This window comes from Xiphophorus maculatus, chromosome 23 (assembly GCF_002775205.1).
Source record: "Xiphophorus maculatus strain JP 163 A chromosome 23, X_maculatus-5.0-male, whole genome shotgun sequence".
Classification (NCBI taxonomy): Eukaryota; Metazoa; Chordata; class Actinopteri; order Cyprinodontiformes; family Poeciliidae; genus Xiphophorus; species Xiphophorus maculatus.
The window spans coordinates 5,928,042-5,948,280 of NC_036465.1; the positions used below are offsets into that span (position 1 = coordinate 5,928,042).

The following is a 20,239-nucleotide window of genomic DNA, read 5'->3' on the forward strand; positions in this document are numbered from 1 at the left end:
GACTGATGAGAAAAGCAGAATGAACTTCGAGTTCTGATGAAGAGTAAGCATCTCAGATACAAGGCTAATGATCGTTAAAAGAAAACAAGGCTTTAAAATACTATTAGTATTTATTTCTACAGGCTGCTAAATTTGACAAGAAAGAATAGAAAACAAACTGCATGAAGCTCCAGAAACGAGCATGCACTGATCACCTAGTAATGGCTCCTCATAGATCACGTCGAGTCTCTCCGACTCTGGCTCTGTGTGACATTAGACTCCTGCGACTGGAGGGAATTTATATTTGACATTCAGTGTATTGCAACTTCCACCAGAGTGCTGACTGTTGGATCTGTGGTTTGGGCTGCAGAAAACAAACAGCTCACAATCATCATCCATCTTTATGAACAGCCTTATAATGTGATGTAGGATATTTTCTAAAGGTCAGCAAAGGGCTGCAATGTTAAGTAATGTTGGAACCTAAGATTGAAAGGAAGAAAATCAACTTTTACTTCACTGCTTCCAGGAGTTATTGTGGTACTTGTATTTATTTTTTGTATTTAATTTGAAGTTTAAAACTTGTGGGATTTCTAGAGCTGTGGACAGAAAATATTCTTCATAAGGAGAATATACTATGGAACCATTGCAAAAAAAAACCCAAAACATATATATATATATATATATATATATGTATATATATGTATATATATATATATATGTACCGATGGAAGAAGATAAGAGATTAAAGACCTCTCTCTAATTACTTTCCAGCCATGAATGATATTGTTGGAGAAAACTAGGTGCTTTGTGAATGGGAAAGTAGGTTGTAGAAAGTATTAACAGCAGTGGTGGTAATAATTAGCTTTTTCCCACCGAATAAATGTGCTCAAAGTAAGATTGAGGTTTTTATTCTTTGGTGCAAGATTATGCTAGTGCAATAACAGTATTTTTGCATGTCTTTAATAGGTATACAAACTAAAGCTTTTTAAGACTTTTTAATTTTTCTGTGATATTAATATAGATTACTATAATGCATGTGTTTTGAGATTATACTAACTAGAATTATGCATTTTATATGTAAAGACAGCAAAGGTCTTTAAACTGCAAGTATACATTTGTAATTTATGTCTTCTCTCCTCTTCCGGCTGTTCTATGCCTCAAAGGAAGTTAATCTTCTGGCTTACTAGCTTTTATAACTTTTCTTCTTGCAAGGTTTAGGCTTGAATAATTTTAGTCCAGTGAAAAAACTCTGATGGCCATCATTAGCCAACAACCAGCCCAGCTCCTCATAATAGTGTCAGTGCATGAGTTTGTTTTTAAAAGCCATATTCCGGTTTACAGTATTGGCCTGCAGGTACATCTATTATCGTAATAGCATTCTTTTGTTGTTTTTTTTAATTGTGGTTTTTGCTTGTTGGCTTAACATCCTGCTGCCTCTGTGTGCTGTCTGACAGAATCAGGTCAGACTGAGTTTAGCTATTTCTCTGCTGTTAAAAACATGGCCCTTTCGCTGTGAACAGTATTTAAAAAGCAGATTTATAAAACTTCAGTTGTTTTTTTTTTCAGCAGTTAAATCACTTCATCCAAACAATGTGTCTAATTGCACTCTGTTGCTGGTATGTTCTACCTCCAAGCTGAGAACATTCTTTGAAAAGACATTTAGGAACAAACACTGGACCATAAATAGGTGAAAATTACAGAATATTGCCTTTAAAAGGCTTTGACGGGGTTGCCATTTTGTTTATTTTTTTCACAGGAAGGTTCATTCATTGAGCACATTAATTGAATTTCCTTGAAAATTGGCTCATGATGGCGGAACAGAGCGATGTATAGGTAAAGAGGAGAAACAACGGGTCCTTGTGTCCAGCTGTATCACCAGGTAGTTTATCTCTGTGAGATAAAATCAGCAGTAATCCTTGTCTCATCAACTGCCAAGTCACTATAGGGGAAAGATTTGTGATCTGCCCTCCTTCTTCTCGCCTTCCTTTGCCTCTTACTCCACTCTGCCCTGAACATTACTGTCATACACATCCTCCCAGAAAATGAAAGGTGTGAAAACCTTCCCAGCTAAAGTGGAAATGAGCCCTCCGGATGTCTCCGGAAGTGTTTGTGAGAGCCGCTCTCTTTGAGCCTCACAGGAAGACTTTTTCATTTTTCCTGCCAAGCAGGGCAGCGTGTGACTAGAAAAGGCCGAAAGCTCCTCCTGTTTGGTTTTCTGTGCAAAGCTCGACCGGTGCCAGAACTCAGCAGATCACAACAAAGACTCAGTGCATCCCACAGAGGACACTCTGCTGCCTCCGAGCTGCTGACATTTGCAGCTGACATTTATTATGTCACAAAGAGAAGGCATCCTAATCATCCTGAGTGATACTGATAGTCAGTATCACTCAGCAATATTAACATAAGTAAAGCAATTTTAACAAACAAACATAAAAAATATATAATTTGGCACATGCTGCTATTAGCATATATACTTAAGTACTTTGGCAGTTTTGTGGAGTTAACAATTGATCTAAATTTTACTGCTGAATTAACCATAAAATTGCAACAAAAATCCAAGCTTTCTGAATTCCCCTCAATAGATGGAGATTAACTCTCTTTTTCTGCTCTTAATGTCTACATACATTGAAATAAAAATACTCCAAATGGAAGGTGGAATTTATTTGTGTGTGTTAATTTGTTCATTTTATAACATGAGGGTAGTAATGAGATGCTAAAAGATAAAAACGTTTTTGTATTTCACTGGTCAGAGTCTGCAACTGTTGTGACTGTTTGGTTTTTAAAGTCAGAGCTGAAGTGTTTGTTGTGTTGCAGGATATTTGTTCTGTATCTCATTACCTCTGGAATTATCATTTTTGGCCTATCACCCATCATTTCAATCAGGCCACCTTCTCCGTCCCCCCCTCCTCTTTAATTTACATTGTGCCACTATCACAACATGATAGGACAGGCTGACATGTTTCTGTTTTATTTCACTGCGTTCTGATTGCTCTGTAGTCATGTATCTCTGACCTTCATCTCTGCGTTGGCATACGAGGGCTGTTGTGTCACAGGATTCCTCTCCCAGGCTGATATGATCCTGGATGTATTGCCCTATTTTGCCTTCCTCCTCTCCAACAGCAGAACACTGATTCCTATCGCAGTTTTTTGGCAGCATGATAACTCATAGGGACAAATGAAAGCTTCCTTAGCTGTCAAAATAAGTCAGACACTACCTGTGAATGTGTAAAAACAATAGGTCTGCGACACAAATTGGGATTGCAAGCATGGATGGTGACATGACTGTTTGTGGACGGATGTGGGCCTCTGTCAGGTTCACTGGACTGGGGTACCTGCTGGGTTTGCTGTGGTCAATATGAGGGTCACGACCTGAAAAGACAGAAGGATTAATTTAATGTTGACAGACGCTCTAGGGGTGGAGGTCACAACCATAAAGTAAAAATCATTTTGTTTTTAAGTGTTTTTCGGCCACATTCCTGTGCAGTTATTGGAGAAACATCCAGAGAAATAAATTGAAGATGAAGTCTGGGATCAGGTGTTTAAAGCCAGACTCAAGCTAAAAATAATTTATCATGTTTTCACTCCTGACCCTGACATCTTCTGCAGATGTTGGTTTTATTGGGGTTGTTAGATGTTTAAAATGATAGAAAGGAAAAAAGATATTTCTCTTTATTTTGTTTCTAATTGTGCTGCACACGTCGTTTCACCTTTTGTAGGCTTTAAAGAGAATGAAAAATGAACAAGGACAGTAGGGAAAAAAGTCACTCTTCTTGAAGTGCTCTTGGAATAAAGACCAACAACCTTGAAGACTATGTGTGAGATGGGTTTTGATCAGTTTAAAGAGCAGTAAGTCAGAAACTCTGAACAAAAACCTGTTTTAAATTCAATGTGAATCAGAGCTACAACTGTCACCTGCATATTCCTTTTCTTACTAAACCTAATTTATTAAAATTCGCCTAAGAACTGTGTCTGCTATAAATTTACTTAATCTGTACAGCTAGCTATGTTCTGTCAGAAACAGAAAAGAGACGTTGATGACCTCACCTTTGAAGCAGCTTAATCCTTTATGACTTTTAGAAGACTTTTAATAAAAAAAATAAAATAAAAAAACAGATCGATCTTCGCTTCTGACACTCACCAGGACTCCAGGCTTATTCTCTCATCCAATGAGAGAAAAGAATGTTTTATCAGCAGGAGGGCCGATGTGATTACCTGCGTTCGGATCGAGGGGTAACATGAGGATGTTTCCCCTCCTCTTTTGTGCCGAATGGTTCAGGCAGGTCAGAAAACCTAGAGCAGACCCTGAAGCATATGGATGACAGGTCTAGAAATGAAAGTTCCCGACATTCTGTCACGGAGGAATTACTGGAGGAAGATGCAGTTGAAAAGGTTGTTTGTCTTCTGGTTATTTTGGCTCACCCTCCTCAACTTACCCTCCAGGGAACATCTAATGCAAACTCAGCTGTTCTGTGAAGCTGTTTTGACTCCTTTTTGAAGTGCTTAACTAAAGAGCATCTTGTAGCTAATTCATAATCTACAATATTTTTTTAAAAAGTCTATAATAACTAATAGATGGAATTTTAACATTGAGCCTACTCAAGCACAAATCAAGAACTAAACTTTCATAAAAGGATTTAATCATCTTAATGTCAATGAACTTTAAGGGCATTTTGTACACTATGAGCATAAATTAAACAGTGGATGAAAACAAGCTCAGCACTTTGTTCAGTGATGAGCTTATTCTGCTTCAAAAGTTTTACTGCCAGGTTCCAGAGATCAGCAGAAACAACAGACAATGTTTAGGATATATTGGATCTGGATATTTTTATGGAATCTCATATATGGGCAAACAGCTTTTCTGCTGTCCTCACTGTCCTATGAATTATTGCATGTAAACCTTTTGCAGTGACTTGGAATGACTTAGCTGGTAGGTTATAGGCTAATACAAATGCGCTCTACACTTCAGATTTTCTTTAAGAATATTTTTTGAAATTATGTATCTTTTTCCATTCCATTTCACACTTATATGTAACTTTGAGTTGCATTAAAACCCAAGAAAGTACAATAAAGTTTTCATGGCTGTGACATTTCAAAATATGAAAGATGTTTGGATGTATAAATCATTTGAAGGGAAGAGTTTGATATAAAAAAATATTTAAAATCTGATGGGTTTTTAAAATTATTTTCAAGGATTCATCCTCACACAGAAAGTAAGATAGGGTTCTCTAATCCACTTTTTCTGTTAAGAGACATTTTAATAACATCAAAAGAAAGAGCTTTTATCTTCTGGTTAGAGAGCAAGAAACATTTAGAACACATATTTTGTTTTCTATTAATATGTAAATTAACTTTTTGTCCTGGTATATGATAGGTGTGGTTTTCATTATCTTCTATCTTTATTCCAATCTGCTGGGGTAAAGCCAAGAGTTGTCTAGAAAATGACTGATGGGCTTGAAACTGCTCAGCTTGCCTTGTTGCTCCGGGGGCTTTGACCCAGATAAACATTTAGAGGATGTATGGAAGGGTAGATGGATAAAACCCTGCTCTGCACATTTTCCCTCCCAGTGGATCATCCTTGAAGCCCACAGAATAACAGGAATGAAAGATGCTTTTTGCCTGGCTGATTCCAGGAGCAAAGGATCCCCCAACCGTGGCAGTGACATCATTTTTGGCTAGAGATGATCAGCAAAGTGAAAAATTGTCTCTACAGAACATTTCCTTCTCTGTCTGCTGAGACTACAGGTCATGATGTGCGAAAGTCTGTCCAATCTTGAATGGCTTCCAAATTTAAACCACTACCACATACCAAACAGTCAGTCTGGTTTGTGGTTCTAGACATTTCAGTTTGATCATTTAGTTGTAACTGAGAAATACTCCTCGTTATGGTCCAATTATTTTTGCGTCTGTTTCAAACACTACTTTGACCAAATGTGCATAATAAATGTTGGGAGAATAAAGATAAAAAGAAATCTGAAATAATTGTTGTCTTTATAACCGCTCGATATAAATGACAAAGGTTGATAATAAACACCATCTGGCTGAGCAGCCGTTAGGTTTACCTCTCTCATGTATGTGCACACAACATGGTGAGAGAGAGAAAGACATGAAGCAAGACAAATCAAGGGGGGTGCAGGATAAAAAGAGAGATATGGAGCATTAAAAAGAAGAGTGGTAGAGAAGTGATGGAGAAAAGTAAGAGAATAAGAGATGAAAGCAGATGGTGGGAGTGAGTCAGAAAAACTGGAGATTAAAATCACAGTGTGTTAGATTATTAAGAGATTTGTGACAAAGAAAACAAGCCCCCTCGCAGATAAATCAGGATACATCCGGGATTAAAAGTAAACTGTGAATACTGTGGTGCAAATTACAAAAATAACACATTTACATACATGATGGGGATTAAAGTGGCGGAAACAAGAGAGAATCAAACTTTTCTAAGCCAGGCGATAAACAAAGAGAAGATTTTTGATTTACACCGCATTGCATAATTTTTGTCAACAACAAAATTTTGAATTAGGTTTCCAAAGCATTGTTTTACCTTGGTCGGTTCAACCAAAACTACCAGACAAGAATTTATTTCATTTCCACAGGGTGCTACAATTTGATCAGCACTTTAATGCTTTAAAAGCACAAATTGACCTATAGACACAAAATTTTGCCATTGATTTCAAAAGGGACTGTTAGCTATACACTACCACTAGACTGTGGGTGCTCAGTTAGATGGTAGCAAGTTTAAGAGTATTAATATTTTGAGAGGGCCTCTCTGGATACTCTGGCTTCCTCCCACAGTCCAAAGTCATGACTGTTAGGATAATTGGTCTCTCTAAATTGTCTTTAGTTGTGAGTATGTGCATTATTGTTGGTCCTGTGTCTCTGTGTTACCCTGTTATATACGTATACAACTCATTCTCAGTTCCTCCTTCCTGGTTCCTCCTGTCTAATCCTGTTGCTTCCCTGTGGTTCCTGCTTCCTGTGCTGCTCTGGCCTATTGTGCTTCTTGCAATTTTTCAAAGTTGTTTCCTTAATTTTTTTCATTAAACAATTTTAATACAATATTGGTACAACCTCAAACTTACATCACAACAGTGCCTGCAACAACACACCTGAATCAAAGGAATGGTTCATGACTAGAACTTTGTAAAACTTGCTGAATAAACCTTGAAGGTTGCTTTTTTAACTTTTATCAAATTAATATTTCTTAACTTCAAAATAATACATTATGCAGCAACATTGTTAAGCTGAGACTAAAAACAGCTGCATTCAAATCCCTTTTCACCGAAGTAGAACTGCTTGTTATATGTCTGAACACGTATTTAAGTGTTTATTATGTGATTAGGTTTTTATGGCTTGCAGAAACTGCAAAGACAAGACAAACTGTTTCCGTGTTCAAACAAATCACTCATTTAGCATGCTTTTACTCACACATGTTTCAGCAAAGATAAGATAAAGCATATCAACCGTTTGAGACTGCTTAGGCATCTGATAAGCTTTAATCTGTTCATAAACTAGACTATCTGGATTATTTCTCATGTCTGAGCCAGTTCAGCTATTGCTCTGCTTTAATGCAGAGCTGTTTCACTATTAATTCCTCTGAACTCTTGATAACATCTGTCCTCAGTTTCAGCCGAAAGTTGAGTAAATTCGGTTTTAAAACTCAGAGAAGATGTCTAAATCATATTAACTTGTGTGATATTAAAACTTTACTTAATTACATAACCTGAAATAACAGCAGAGCATCTTTAACTATCTGACTTTTCTGAATATCATTCACTGGAATTTCTGAAACTCAATTTTTACAAGTGAACAGTAGACCAGTAATAAGTCATGTGAGGTATACTGTATGTTGCATTTTTCAGTTGTTTTTTCACCTCAAGATGCAAGGAATAAGGTAGAAAAGTGTTAATCAGCTCTATGTCTTCAAACATAAGTATTTAAGATAAACCATCTGCTAAGACTTTCTCATTAAGTAGGTTTCTTTTGGGGGGTAGAGGGAGCTGAACCTGGATAAGACTGTCAGTAAAATATGGGCTATAATTATTAACTACCACCGACTGACATGAGTCAGTGTTGCAAGATGAATTAAACCCAGTAGCATCATCCCTAAATGTTTGTACTCACTCAGACTCAGGTTGGAGGAGTTATAGCGGTTTAAAAATTAAGGACAGAGATATTAATTACGGCTCTTGCAGAGGAGCCTGCAATTTGTCAAATCCTGAAGGACGATAACATATACTTTATTCCTGCAGTCTGTCAGATATTACGTCTTGAAGTTGCCTTTAATCATGTCTGCTCTTGATTTGGCATCTACACCTTGTTCCAAGTTATTGTGCAAGTGATATTTTCTCAGATTTTCTTAAATGGTCAATGAAAATGATGGTCAGTATAATTTTCAAGTCATGAACTATTACAGTATAAATCAAATTTTACTGAACAAAGGTCCCCATGAGAACAGTATTTTTTTCAAAAATAAAAAACTCAAAATGCACTGTTCCAAATTATTATGCACAGCAGATTTTCTAAACATTTTATGGATTATAAAGAACTACAAACCATCATTCTTTGAATGTGCAGCATTAAGTGGTCACATGTACTAAAATCAAAAGCTATTTCAATCAAAAACATCTTAACAGACCGAGTTACATGTTAACATAAGAGCCCTTCTTTGATATCACCTGCTCAATTCTTGCATTCATTGAACTTGTGAGTTTGTGGAAAGTTTCTGCTTGAATTTCTTTGCAGGATGTCAGAAAACCTTCCCAGAGCTGCTGTTTAGATATGAACTGCATTCCACCCTCAGATCTTCTGCTTGAGGAAACTCCAAAAGTTCTCAAAAGGGTTGAGGTCAGAGGAGGATGGTGACCACATCATGAGTTTCTCCCCTTTTATGCCCATAGCAGCCAATGATACAGTGGTATTCCTTGCAGCATGAGATGGTGCATTGTCATGCATGAAAATGATTTTGCTACTGAAGGTTCGGCTCTTCTTTTTAAACCATGAAAGAAAGTGATCAGTCAGAAAGTCCATATACTTCGCTGAGGTCATTTTCACACCTTCGGGGACTCTGAAGGGGCCGACCAATGATTCTCTCCCATGATTTCAGCCCAAAGCATGACTCCACCACCTCCTTGTTGACGTCACAGCTGTGTTGGGATGTGGTGGCCATCCACCACCAATTCACTACTGCATCCATCTGGACCATCCAGGGTTGCACAGCAGTCATCAGTGAACAAGTCTGTTTGAAAATTAATCTTCATGTACGGCTGGGCCCACTGCGACCGTTTCTGCTTGTGAGCTCTGGTTAGGGGCCCAATTGTAGGTTGATGCACCGCAAGCCTCTGGAGGATCCTCCACCTTGAGGTTCCAGAGGCACCAGCAACTTCAAATAACTGTTTGTTGCTTTGTAAGGGCATTTTAACAGCTGCACAAACCCATCTTTATTCTGAGTCAGCCACAAATCTCTTCACAGTACGATAATAACGCTTCAGTTTTTGTTAATTATCTAATGTTTTCATACCTTGTCATACGGCACTACACTGTCTGATGATTTTGCCAGCAGAGATCCTTTCTCTTTCCCATATTGCTTGAAACCTGCGGCCTGCTTAATAATGTGGCACATCCTTAAGTAGATTTCCTTTAATTGAGCTCACCAGACAAGCTAATCAACCCAGCTCTCTGAAATAAATGATAGTGATTCAAAGAGCCCTGACATACAATGCCATCTATAAATTTAATAGCACAACAAAAAATGTTATCTTTATGACGCTTAAATCCAATTTGCATAATAATTTGGAACATGGTGTAAATCTGCAAAACATCTCATATCTCTTCCAGTGTCATTTTTATGTCTGTTGTTGTGCTTGACAATGTCTAAACCAGTGGTCCCCAAACTACGGCCCACGGGCCAGATGCGGCCCGCCTCCACATTTGGTCCGGCCCCCTGAACAATACCAGAGTATTTTCATATATGTGCATTTTTATTTGATAAGTTGGACTTTTGCAATAAAATAAATGTTCCTTAGTAATGAACTTTATTTATTATTAACTACTAGTTAGTAACTATTTTATACATGCATATAATTGACCCTAACCCTTTTTTTTATGTGGAGAAGCCCGGGGTTATTTGGTTATTATTTATTTCATAAATAGTGTTATTTCCTGACTTTTGTTCTATGAAGAATCCAGAAAAGGTTATTTGATTGTGCTTTCTGAAAAACAATACATTTTTATGTTTAGCACTCTTACAATCGTCACACTTTTTCTGTTACAAACTGACCCCGGCCCCCCATCAGAGAAGGGACAAGTTATGTGGCCCTCACAGGAGAAAGTTTGGGGACCCCTGGTCTAAACCATGGCTGAGACCAAATTAACACCTGCATCAGAACAGCAGTGTTTCACTACGAAACCATGGCCATTCTTATACCAACGGATGGATGGCTCTGCCTTTAAGTTTTGTTGCTTTTCCTTGTTTCTTAGGTGGTGATGAAGACAAAGACTTTGACATCCAAAGGAACGTAGGAACAATCTCAATTGCCAGAAAACTCAATGCCGCTCGTCGCTCCAACTACAACCTGACGGTAGAAGTCACAGATGGCCACCGTAGCGCCACCACGCAGGTTAGAAAATATTTTAAAAATTTAACTTAAAAGCAAACCACAAGAAGCACATTTCCAAAACATAAATTAAAAACTCCGAAGGTTCTTATTATTTTCACCCGCAGCCATAAAAATTTTTTAACTTTTACTTTGATGTGCCCGGATCAAAGACATCTGAAGCATGGTATTATATGAAAACTGAAATTTTCTATATTGTCTGCTCTGCCTGTTTTAAGCCATAGCAAACACTTTTCCTTTCTCCTCTTACATCTGTAAACAAAAAAGACAGTTGCATTGATATTTCTGTTTGATCAAATGAGACATTTTTACATGATTTTTACATTATAAGGTTGTTTTACCTCTATTTTTAAGTTATGGTGGTGCAAACTAACAAACAAAGGTTGAATATGTCTTGATACCTTAATTTCATAAATATTTAGCAGCTGATCAAGCGATGCAGGTGATGGGTCTTTCATGTTTTTTCTTCTTTCATTTTTCAATCCTGTTTCCAATCTGCAGGCCAACATCCGTGTGTTGGACATGAATGAACATCGACCCGTCTTCCTGAAACCGCTGTATGAGGTGAGAGTTGATATTTAATCATACAGAAAATGATCCTCCAAAGGTCATGCATGAGTGCTAATAATGGGGATGTTAAGATGCAAGCAGATGTAAAGCACCAGTAGAGACGTGTCAGCAGAAATTGAATAAAATACAAGTTTAGACAACCATTGACGTTGAAATGTCTTCTAAAGAATATAAGTAAAAGAAAACGTTAAAGAAAACCAAAATTGATGATGTGTTATTCTTTCAAAAGCTTGATGTAAATAGTATTATTTTAAGCTGAAATTCCTGTCTACATTTCATCCAGAAAGGCTATGACCTGCTTTGGCGGATTTCCTTACAGAAATCTGAAATGTGTTAGATTCTCAGTTGTGCCCTTAAGCACAGGATCTTTGTGGATAGATCCAGAAAGAGATGAAAAACTGAAAGAGATCACTGTTTAAGACAGCCTTTACTCCAGGTTAAAAAATACTATTTAATACAGAAAATAAAAAAGAGGCAGATTCACTACAGCAGCGTTTCACCCAATATCTGTATAAAAACTGAAGAAATTTCTGTTAGACTTCCATAAAAAGATGTTTTGCGGATATTTCGTGATTTGCTAAATGTGTATAATTTGCTGCTTTTTGTCATGCAGTTTGGTTGATATTTCATCATGTGAAAAAGAAGAAAAGTTCTCTTTTTGTGCTCTTTCCTCAATTGCTTAAGAAAATTTGGAAAACTGAGGCCTTATAAAGCATGTGGTTCTTGAATTTAAGATTAAGAAATATGAATAACCTGGGTATGTCTTTGAGACGGCAAGTAAAAGTTTTAAAAAGCTATTTTCTATGTTTTCTGACAACTTTACAACACTGTTATTTCTCTATCTGCAGATGAGCTGACTCTTTTAGCTTGATATTCCTCTTCAGCTCTACTCCCTTTTTACCTTACTTCTTTATAAGAACCATCAAGAATCAAAACGCAGTAAGTTTTTTCACACTGCTCTGTGATTATCTGCTCTTGTCCTTAAGGTGAGGGTTCCTGAAGACACGTCCCTGTGGAAGGACATCCTGCAGATCAGCGCTAAGGACGATGACACCAACAGCAACCTGGTGTTCTCCATCCACAGCAGCCTTCATCCGGACAGCACCAAGTTCTTTCACCTGGATCCAAAGAATGGCATTCTGGTGATGACAGAGAAGCTGGACTTCGAGGAGATCTCTATTCATACACTCATTATTATGGTAACCATTTATTCTGTAATGACAAAAAACTTTAAAAATAAGACTTTTTGAATTTTGTACTGATGATACACTGGTGGGATTTAGTTGGCAAAATGTATGATTATGTTAATATTTTGTTTTTATAATTTAATTTTCTGTATTTGTTGCAAAACAACAATAGCTATTCATTGTTAAAATAACTTATGTTTGATAAAATATATCAGGTATTAAAAAAAACAGAAATATTTAAACACTAAAGATTTTGTTTAAGAAAATGTGGAGCTTAATAAAAATATTTTTAAAAAATAGCAAAACAAAGAATTTATTTCTGCCATAATGAATGACAACCTCTTAATTTAATTTATTTTTTTACTATAAAACCTTGCTACAGTGTTTGGTTTGGAAATGTAGGGGCCTTTTACCTCTTCACACGATGCAATATTAACTCTCTTCTTCAGGTGCGTGACCAGGAGATTCCAATGAAGAAAAATTTTGCAAAGGTGGTGATTCATGTGGAGGACTGTAATGACCACTCTCCAGCTTTCCTCAGCCCCCGTTATGAAGCTAGCATCTCTAATCTGGCCCCTGCGGGCTCTGAGGTTGTCCGAGTGAAGGCCCTAGACAAGGACATGGGGAGCAATGCAGACATCAGCTACTCGCTGCACTCTGGTGAGTTGCCCAGGCTTATTTTTATATTTTATCTGTGCTTGCTTCTTTTCACCTGAACGCTGCTTCACATTCATTTAGCTATACAAACTCACTCCTGGGAGCTGTCTATGTTGCATCTGCAGTCTTTAAATCTTTCACACTGGGTTGTTTGGGATTATGGCGGATCACGAGTAATCAAAGATCCTGGGAATGTGTGAGACAGAGAATGATGCTTCAATGCCAGCTGCTGCAATCGAACACATTGTTGTTTTAGTGTTTTATACAGCAAACAACATCCATCTTTGTAATTGTCTTATCTCAAATTCTCACATGTGAAGTTAAAAATGACCACTGGTGTGAGATAAATGTCACTGCTCCCAGAAAAGTTTTTAAGGTTTAAAAGACAACAGAAGAATCAATGAGATAATATTGTTATCACTGAACACCTTGAAAAATGAAGTAAATAGTTTTTTTTCTGTACCTATTTTTATATAAAAATGACTTAATCATCAAAATCTAAAATTAGGAAGTTTTTTTATGTGTAAAATAATATGTCTTACCTCCCTGCAGGTAATATTGATAACATCTTCTCCATTGATCCTGAACTGGGCTCCATCAGCGTTTCCAAACCCCTGGACCTTCAGCCGCAGGACCAATTCCACCTAACAGTAAAAGCCAATGATCAGGGTTTCCCTCAACGTTCTGACCTCTGCTCTGTCCACATCCACATCCGCATTTCTGATCAAACACCACCCATCTTCCCTGCGGATGAATATTTAACAGAAGTCAGTGAACTAAGAGCTCCCAGCACTCCAGTGGTCACCATCTCGGCCTCCTGCCCATCTGCAGTGCATTATGGTATAGAGAGTGGAAACTTAAATGACACATTTTATATCAACCCCTACACTGGCTTGATTTCCACCAAAAGATATCTTGATTTTGAAACCTGGGAGTCCTACAAGCTCAAAGTTACAGCTTCCACAACAGCTGGAGCCATCTCCAAGACTCTAGTCCATATCTATGTGATGGATGAGAATGATAACGCTCCTGTATTTCAGCAGAAGGAGTACTTGGGTCAAATCAGTGAATCAGCTCCTATAAACAGCATAGTGATGGGGAAAAGAAGTGCACCGCTTGTCGTTCAGGCATTTGATGCAGATCGAGATTCAAATTCTCTACTGACATATCTGATCCTTGAACCTGAAGTGCTGAAAGTTTTCAAGATTGACCCAAGTATGGGTACCATCTCTTTAATTTCACCACTTGACTTTGAAGCCAAAGCTGAATATCACTTCACAGTACAGGTGAAGGACTCCGGGGAACCATCACTGTACGCAGCAGAGCCTGCCAAGGTCACTGTACGTGTCCTGGACCTTAATGACTGCGCGCCACAATTCACCGCCTCAGTTTATGAGTCATCTATCATTGTCCCAGCCGTCAGAGATACTGAGGTTGTACGTGTCATGGCCCATGATGGAGATTCAGCAGTCTCATACAGCATCTCTGAGGGAAATCTTCACAATGCCTTCTCAATTGATCCCAATACAGGAGTCATTACTGTGAGCAACGTGTCCGAGTTCAGGTCATTTTACCAGCTGACTGTCAGAGCTTCAGATGGTCTCTTTAAAGATTCAGCCACTGTCAACATAAATGTAACTGAGCTGATGCCAAGCGATCTAGAATTTCAGCATAAAATTTACTCAGCAAGCATTGCAGAAAACCTAAATACAGTGAAAACTTTGGCAGCACTAAAAGTCTCAGGATGCTACCTGAATGAGCCTCTTTTATACTCTGTCATCAACCCCGTGGGAAGGTTTACTATTTCCCAAATGTCAGGGGTTCTTGAAACCACCGGCATTCCTTTTGACAGAGAGGAACAAGACATTTATGACATAGTGGTAAAAGTTGAAGACACCAGAACCCCACCCAGAACAGCAACAGCTCAAGTCAAAATTTTTATAGATGATGTTAATGACAATTCTCCACAGTTTCTAAATTTGCCTTTTTCAATGATGATTTCTGAAGACTCCGAGCCAGGAGATGTTTTGTACCAAGCAACTGCTATTGATAAAGATCTGGGTGAAAATGGATCGATCATGTACTCTCTGGAGGAGGATTTTGACCTTTTTAGGATAGATCCAGATGTGGGTGATGTATCCCTTCAAAGACCTCTTGATTTTGAAGCCCTGAATAAGTACATGTTGACTGTTGTGGCTTCAGATGATGGCCTGCCAAGTCATAGCACCACTGCTCAGCTCACTATTCAAGTAAGGAACAGAACCAATCCAGTTTTTCAGACTCTTCTTTATCCACTGAGAGTTCCTGAAAATGTTCCCCCATTCACCACCATTCTGCATGTTCAGGCCAGAAACCCTGAGGGATATCGGCTCATCTACAATCTTGAGGAGGAAAATGCTTCAAAGCATTTTCACATTGATTTTAAGACTGGAGTTCTGACCATAACCAATCCTCTGGACTATGAGAGCCAGACAATGCATTTCTTGACAGTTCGAGCTACTGACTCTGTTACCGGAGCGTTCTCAGAGGCGTCTATTGAAATTGTAGTGGAGGATGTGAATGATAATCCACCACTTTTCCCACAGCTAACTTACAGTGTGAACATTGCCGAAGGGCTTCCAGTCAGCACCTCTGTGATTCAACTCAATGCGACGGACAAAGACTCTGGCAGAAATCAAGATTTGACCTACCGGATTGTCAAAACTGAGGGAAATGAAACTGATTTCTTTGAGATCAATCCTAAAACTGGATTGATTATCACAAAACAGGTTCTGGATCATGAAGACATTGAACAGTTTAATCTGAAAATCAAAGCCATTGACAATGGGACTGTTCCTCTCAGTAGCGAGGTGATGGTTTTTGTAAATGTCACTGATGTCAATGACAATCCTCCTGATTTTGTCAGTTCTCAGTATGAAGCTACTTTAGATGAAATGGCCAAATGTGGCCACATTGTCATTAAAATTCAAGCTTCAGATCCTGACTCTGAAGACCTCAATAATCTCAAGTACAAAATAATTTCAGGTAACAAAGATCGATACTTCAACATCAATGAATCCTCAGGGATCATCTCCTTTTCCAACGTTTGCAAGAGGAATCTAGATCCTTACTACAACTTGACTGTGGCTGTATCTGATGGAGTGTTTCAGAAAACTGCCCCAGTTAGTATTGACATGATTAACAGCAACAGGCACAGTCCTTACTTCAAAAAGAGCATCTATGAGGCAGAGCTGGCTGAAAATGCAGAAGCGGGAACTCGTGTAATCCGACTGGCAGCTATTGATCCCGATGACGGGCCATACGGAAGTGTGGACTACACCATCATCAACAAACTTGCTGATGAGAAATTTGCCATCCTCGAAGACGGTCAGATTGTTACAACTCAACCGCTTGACAGAGAAAACCCTACCCAGAAAGTGATAGCAATAAAAGTGATGGCAAAGGATGGTGGTGGAAAAGTGGCCTTTTGCACAGTCAAAATTATTCTCACAGATGAGAATGACAATGTGCCTCAATTCAAAGCATCAGAATACCAAGTTTCAATTCAATCGACTGTAAATAAAGGCTCTCCTGTCATTCAGATTATGGCTTATGATGCTGATGATGGTAAAAATGCAGACGTGACCTACACTGTGGATGAAGCTGAGGAAGTTGTAGAAGACATCATCGAAATCAACCCTTTCACAGGAGTTGTCAGTGTTAAAGAGAGTCTGGTTGGAATGGAGAACAAGATCTTTAACTTTAAAGTGAAAGCTCGTGACGGCAGCCTCCCTTTTTATAACTCCACTGTCCCTGTTCAGCTAAAGGTGGTTCCTCCAGAGGTTCCCCTGCCAAAATTCTCAGAACCACTCTACACCTTCTCTGCTGCAGAGGATTTTCCCATCGGGTCGGAGATTGGATCAGTGAGGGCCGACTCTGACATGCCACTCATTTACAGTCTGGTCAATGGGAATACTGTGGAAAGCAATAAAGACAAAGTTTTCAGCTTGGACCAGGAAAGTGGCACTCTGCTACTACAGAAGACCATAGACCATGAAAAGACAAAGTGGTACCAGATAGATGTGATTGCTCAGGGGAACCATAACGGGACAGACGTTGCATCGCTGGTCTCTGTCAGCATCCAGGTTCAGGATGTGAACGATAACCAGCCCATGTTTGATGCAAGCCCATATAGAGCCTTCCTGGCAGAAAATATGCCTGCTGGAACCACTGTTATTCAGGTGAGACAAATTAGGCTTTCTTTTATAGGTTTACTTCTTCCAATGTATTAAATGCATTTAATAGACCAGGGAAATGCCAAAGTTCTTGCTGAACAGAGAAGCGTAAAATGGTGTCTAGTACTCTGTGACATTTGCATGTCTACTGCTTATACGTAAACTGAACATAGATATACCTTTTCTTTATAATATATCTGCACAGATTATAATGAATCTTGATAAAACTGTGTGTGAATAAAGGTCTAGGAAACAACTTTATCCTTGAAAAATCTTTTTAAAAGACATTCAAATAAATGTTTAGATATCCAGTCAATGTAGCTATCTTTGAAAGTTATTGTTTTTTTCTTTGTTTGTTTATTGTGCCAGCATCTGGCACCTAGAGGTCTTAGCATTTACTTTAACCTCCACAGAAGTGTTTTACCATCCATGCCACAATAGATTTCTGCACAAAATATGCTAATTGGTCTGTGACCTCTAGGTGACAGCCAATGATCCAGACACAGACACCAATGGCATGGTTACCTACAGCTTGGAGGCGCTGCCTGATGACACCGAGATTGACATCAATGAGGTGTTTGCCATTGAAGGAGAAAGCGGCTGGATCACCACTCTACGGGAAACAGACTGTGAGACTCTCAGAGTCTACAAGTTCAATGTGGTTGCCACAGATCATGGAGGAGATGTCAAGCTATCGTCCAGCGTCCTCGTGGAGGTGATGGTGACAGACGAGAATGACAATGCGCCGAAATTCACGGAATATGTATACCACGGTTCAGTGGTGGAGAATGCCACCCCATTTGAGCCAATTGTTTCAATGACGACCACAGATGCTGACGTGTCCCTAGAGAACCGCTTGGTGACATGTTATATCACAGGTTTGTATATCTGACTCACAGTTTGCTTGGCCAATAGGTTTTTGCATGCCACTGCACTGTGGAATGTGGTTATCTGTTCAAGCAAGCATAAATGTTTTCATCAGTGAAATCACTTTTTTGCTTTGAAGATCTGCTGCACTGTGGGATTTATAAAGACATTAATAAGGCAAAATGAAAATCTGTGTTAATCACCCTCAACTGAGTCACATTATTCCACCTCCAATTAATCCCAAAGTGGAGCAGTGTGGCAAAACAGGAATACCAACTGGATGCCCTGCAGCTAACAACACAAACAGAGCCTTGAATTAATGCAAATCCAAGACAGTTAAACTTCTCTGAAGGAGCTCTGACACAGAGATGAGAGTTTGTGCTGGAATTATTTACAATCGAAGGGTTTGGCTCAGGCAAACTCTCAGTTGTCACAAAAAAATTAATAAATAAAACCGCCCACACACTGTGTTAATTTACTTAAGGTTTGTCTTATTCTAAATCAATAAGAATTTATTATTTTCACTGTTGATTTCCAGTTCGCAAGGCAAATGTTTTTTCTTTGTTTTGTCTTAAGACAATAGTACTAATAGTACTAAAATGAGTTTTTTTTTCTTTGTTAATGTTTTATCAATAATACTTAATGTCTTACCTCATAACAAAAACAGTGAATTGTATACTCATATTCTCATTCTTTTAACAGATAAGTTAGATTTATGTTTCTTTGCTTCCATCCTTCATGTTACACCTTAGGGTTATCACTTTGTGCCTTTAAAGTTGCCATTTGATATCACTATTTTTTTATATTCATTTTAGTTTATTTTGTCCAGTATTTTGATGAATAATGGAGATATTTTACTAAAACAAATCTTTTTTTCCTTCAATGATTTTATGTAACTTGACTTTTTATGTTGTAATCATCGTACATTTCGATCTCGGTTCTACTCCCCAGTTGGGTCAGCTGAAATATAAGACATTATGACCCCTATCCCAAATTAGGCCAACTGACCTCGTGCTGGTGCAAAGTCACATATTAGCAGATTATAAAAATAACTTTAAAGACCTTAAAATATATGTGAGAGTTATACAACTCCCTTTATCTCTCAGTTCATGTTCATATTGGAAGAACAAACCAACCCATGTGAAATGTCGTAGGAACAATTAGGTTATTTAAATTTAAAGAAAAATCTACCCAGCATCTGTTTATTTCCACAATTCATGAATATTTTTTGTTTTCTTTACATTTGGAAGCAGTTCCTGTCAAAATTATTAATTTCCCAGCCACAAACAACAATGGAATATAAGAAAAATCAAAACAAAAAAAAATGTTTGCAAAATGCTTCTTTACGTCTACTCATTCTTCATTTCAGTAAGTAATATGTAACATGGCTTGTTTTATGTTGGCAGATATTTTACTTTTGAAGGTGATGATTTGAAAAATCAAGGGGGAAGCTCAGAATATATCACTGCTTATAAATTTACACAAAAAACATGCAAAAGCCACAAAGATGTAAAACTGGATATCGGCTAGTGAGTGTATATACATATTTTCTAAATTCAAGCTTTGATTTGACTTTTTATTATTGTTAAGGCTTCAACGGCAAATACACTTTCTACATTTTGTTGTAAAAACACAACTTTTACCTAAAAATGTAACAAAAAAAAGGAAATTAAATGCATGTTCCTGTAAAAACTGAGAGAATGTCAACTTAATTTGTGGTATTTCCATTCTAATGTCAACATTATAAATTAAAATCAGCATAAATTATAGCTCGGGGGTAATTAATATTGGTGTTTGGGGAACAGAATCCACTTATCGTCTTATCTCTGCCAAAGAAAACGTGTGGTACAGCTAAACAATTTAATTGCAATACCTGAATGGCAGCTCGAGACAGTTTCTTTCTTGAGGTTATACCTTTTGTTTTTGTAATAAACCTTTAATTCAGCAGTTGCAAGCTCACATCAATGTCCGACAAGGTGTGTGTGTGTCATTATGAGGAAACAGACAAAATCAGTTACAGAATCTAAGATTGCAAGTGTAATGTAGAAAAAAAATCAATCTCAAACAACATTAGCAGGACAGTAGCAGATATGAAACAACTGGAGAATCTCAAAATATTTTCAGCTGCAATGACAATCGATTCGTCAGATTCAAA

General features: G+C 38.0%; 1 protein-coding gene across 1 annotated transcript in view; it reads left to right on the top strand.

Moving 5' to 3' along the window:
• Positions 1–20,239, top strand: part of fat2 (FAT atypical cadherin 2) — a 97,049-nt gene that overhangs the window by 31,429 nt on the left and 45,381 nt on the right. The window contains exons 7-12 of the mRNA XM_023328147.1: positions 10,453–10,592; positions 11,091–11,153; positions 12,146–12,358; positions 12,796–13,006; positions 13,556–17,223; positions 17,699–18,095. Coding sequence (XP_023183915.1) covers positions 10,453–10,592; positions 11,091–11,153; positions 12,146–12,358; positions 12,796–13,006; positions 13,556–17,223; positions 17,699–18,095 — 4,692 coding nt within the window. The remainder of the gene's footprint in view (positions 1–10,452; positions 10,593–11,090; positions 11,154–12,145; positions 12,359–12,795; positions 13,007–13,555; positions 17,224–17,698; positions 18,096–20,239) is intronic.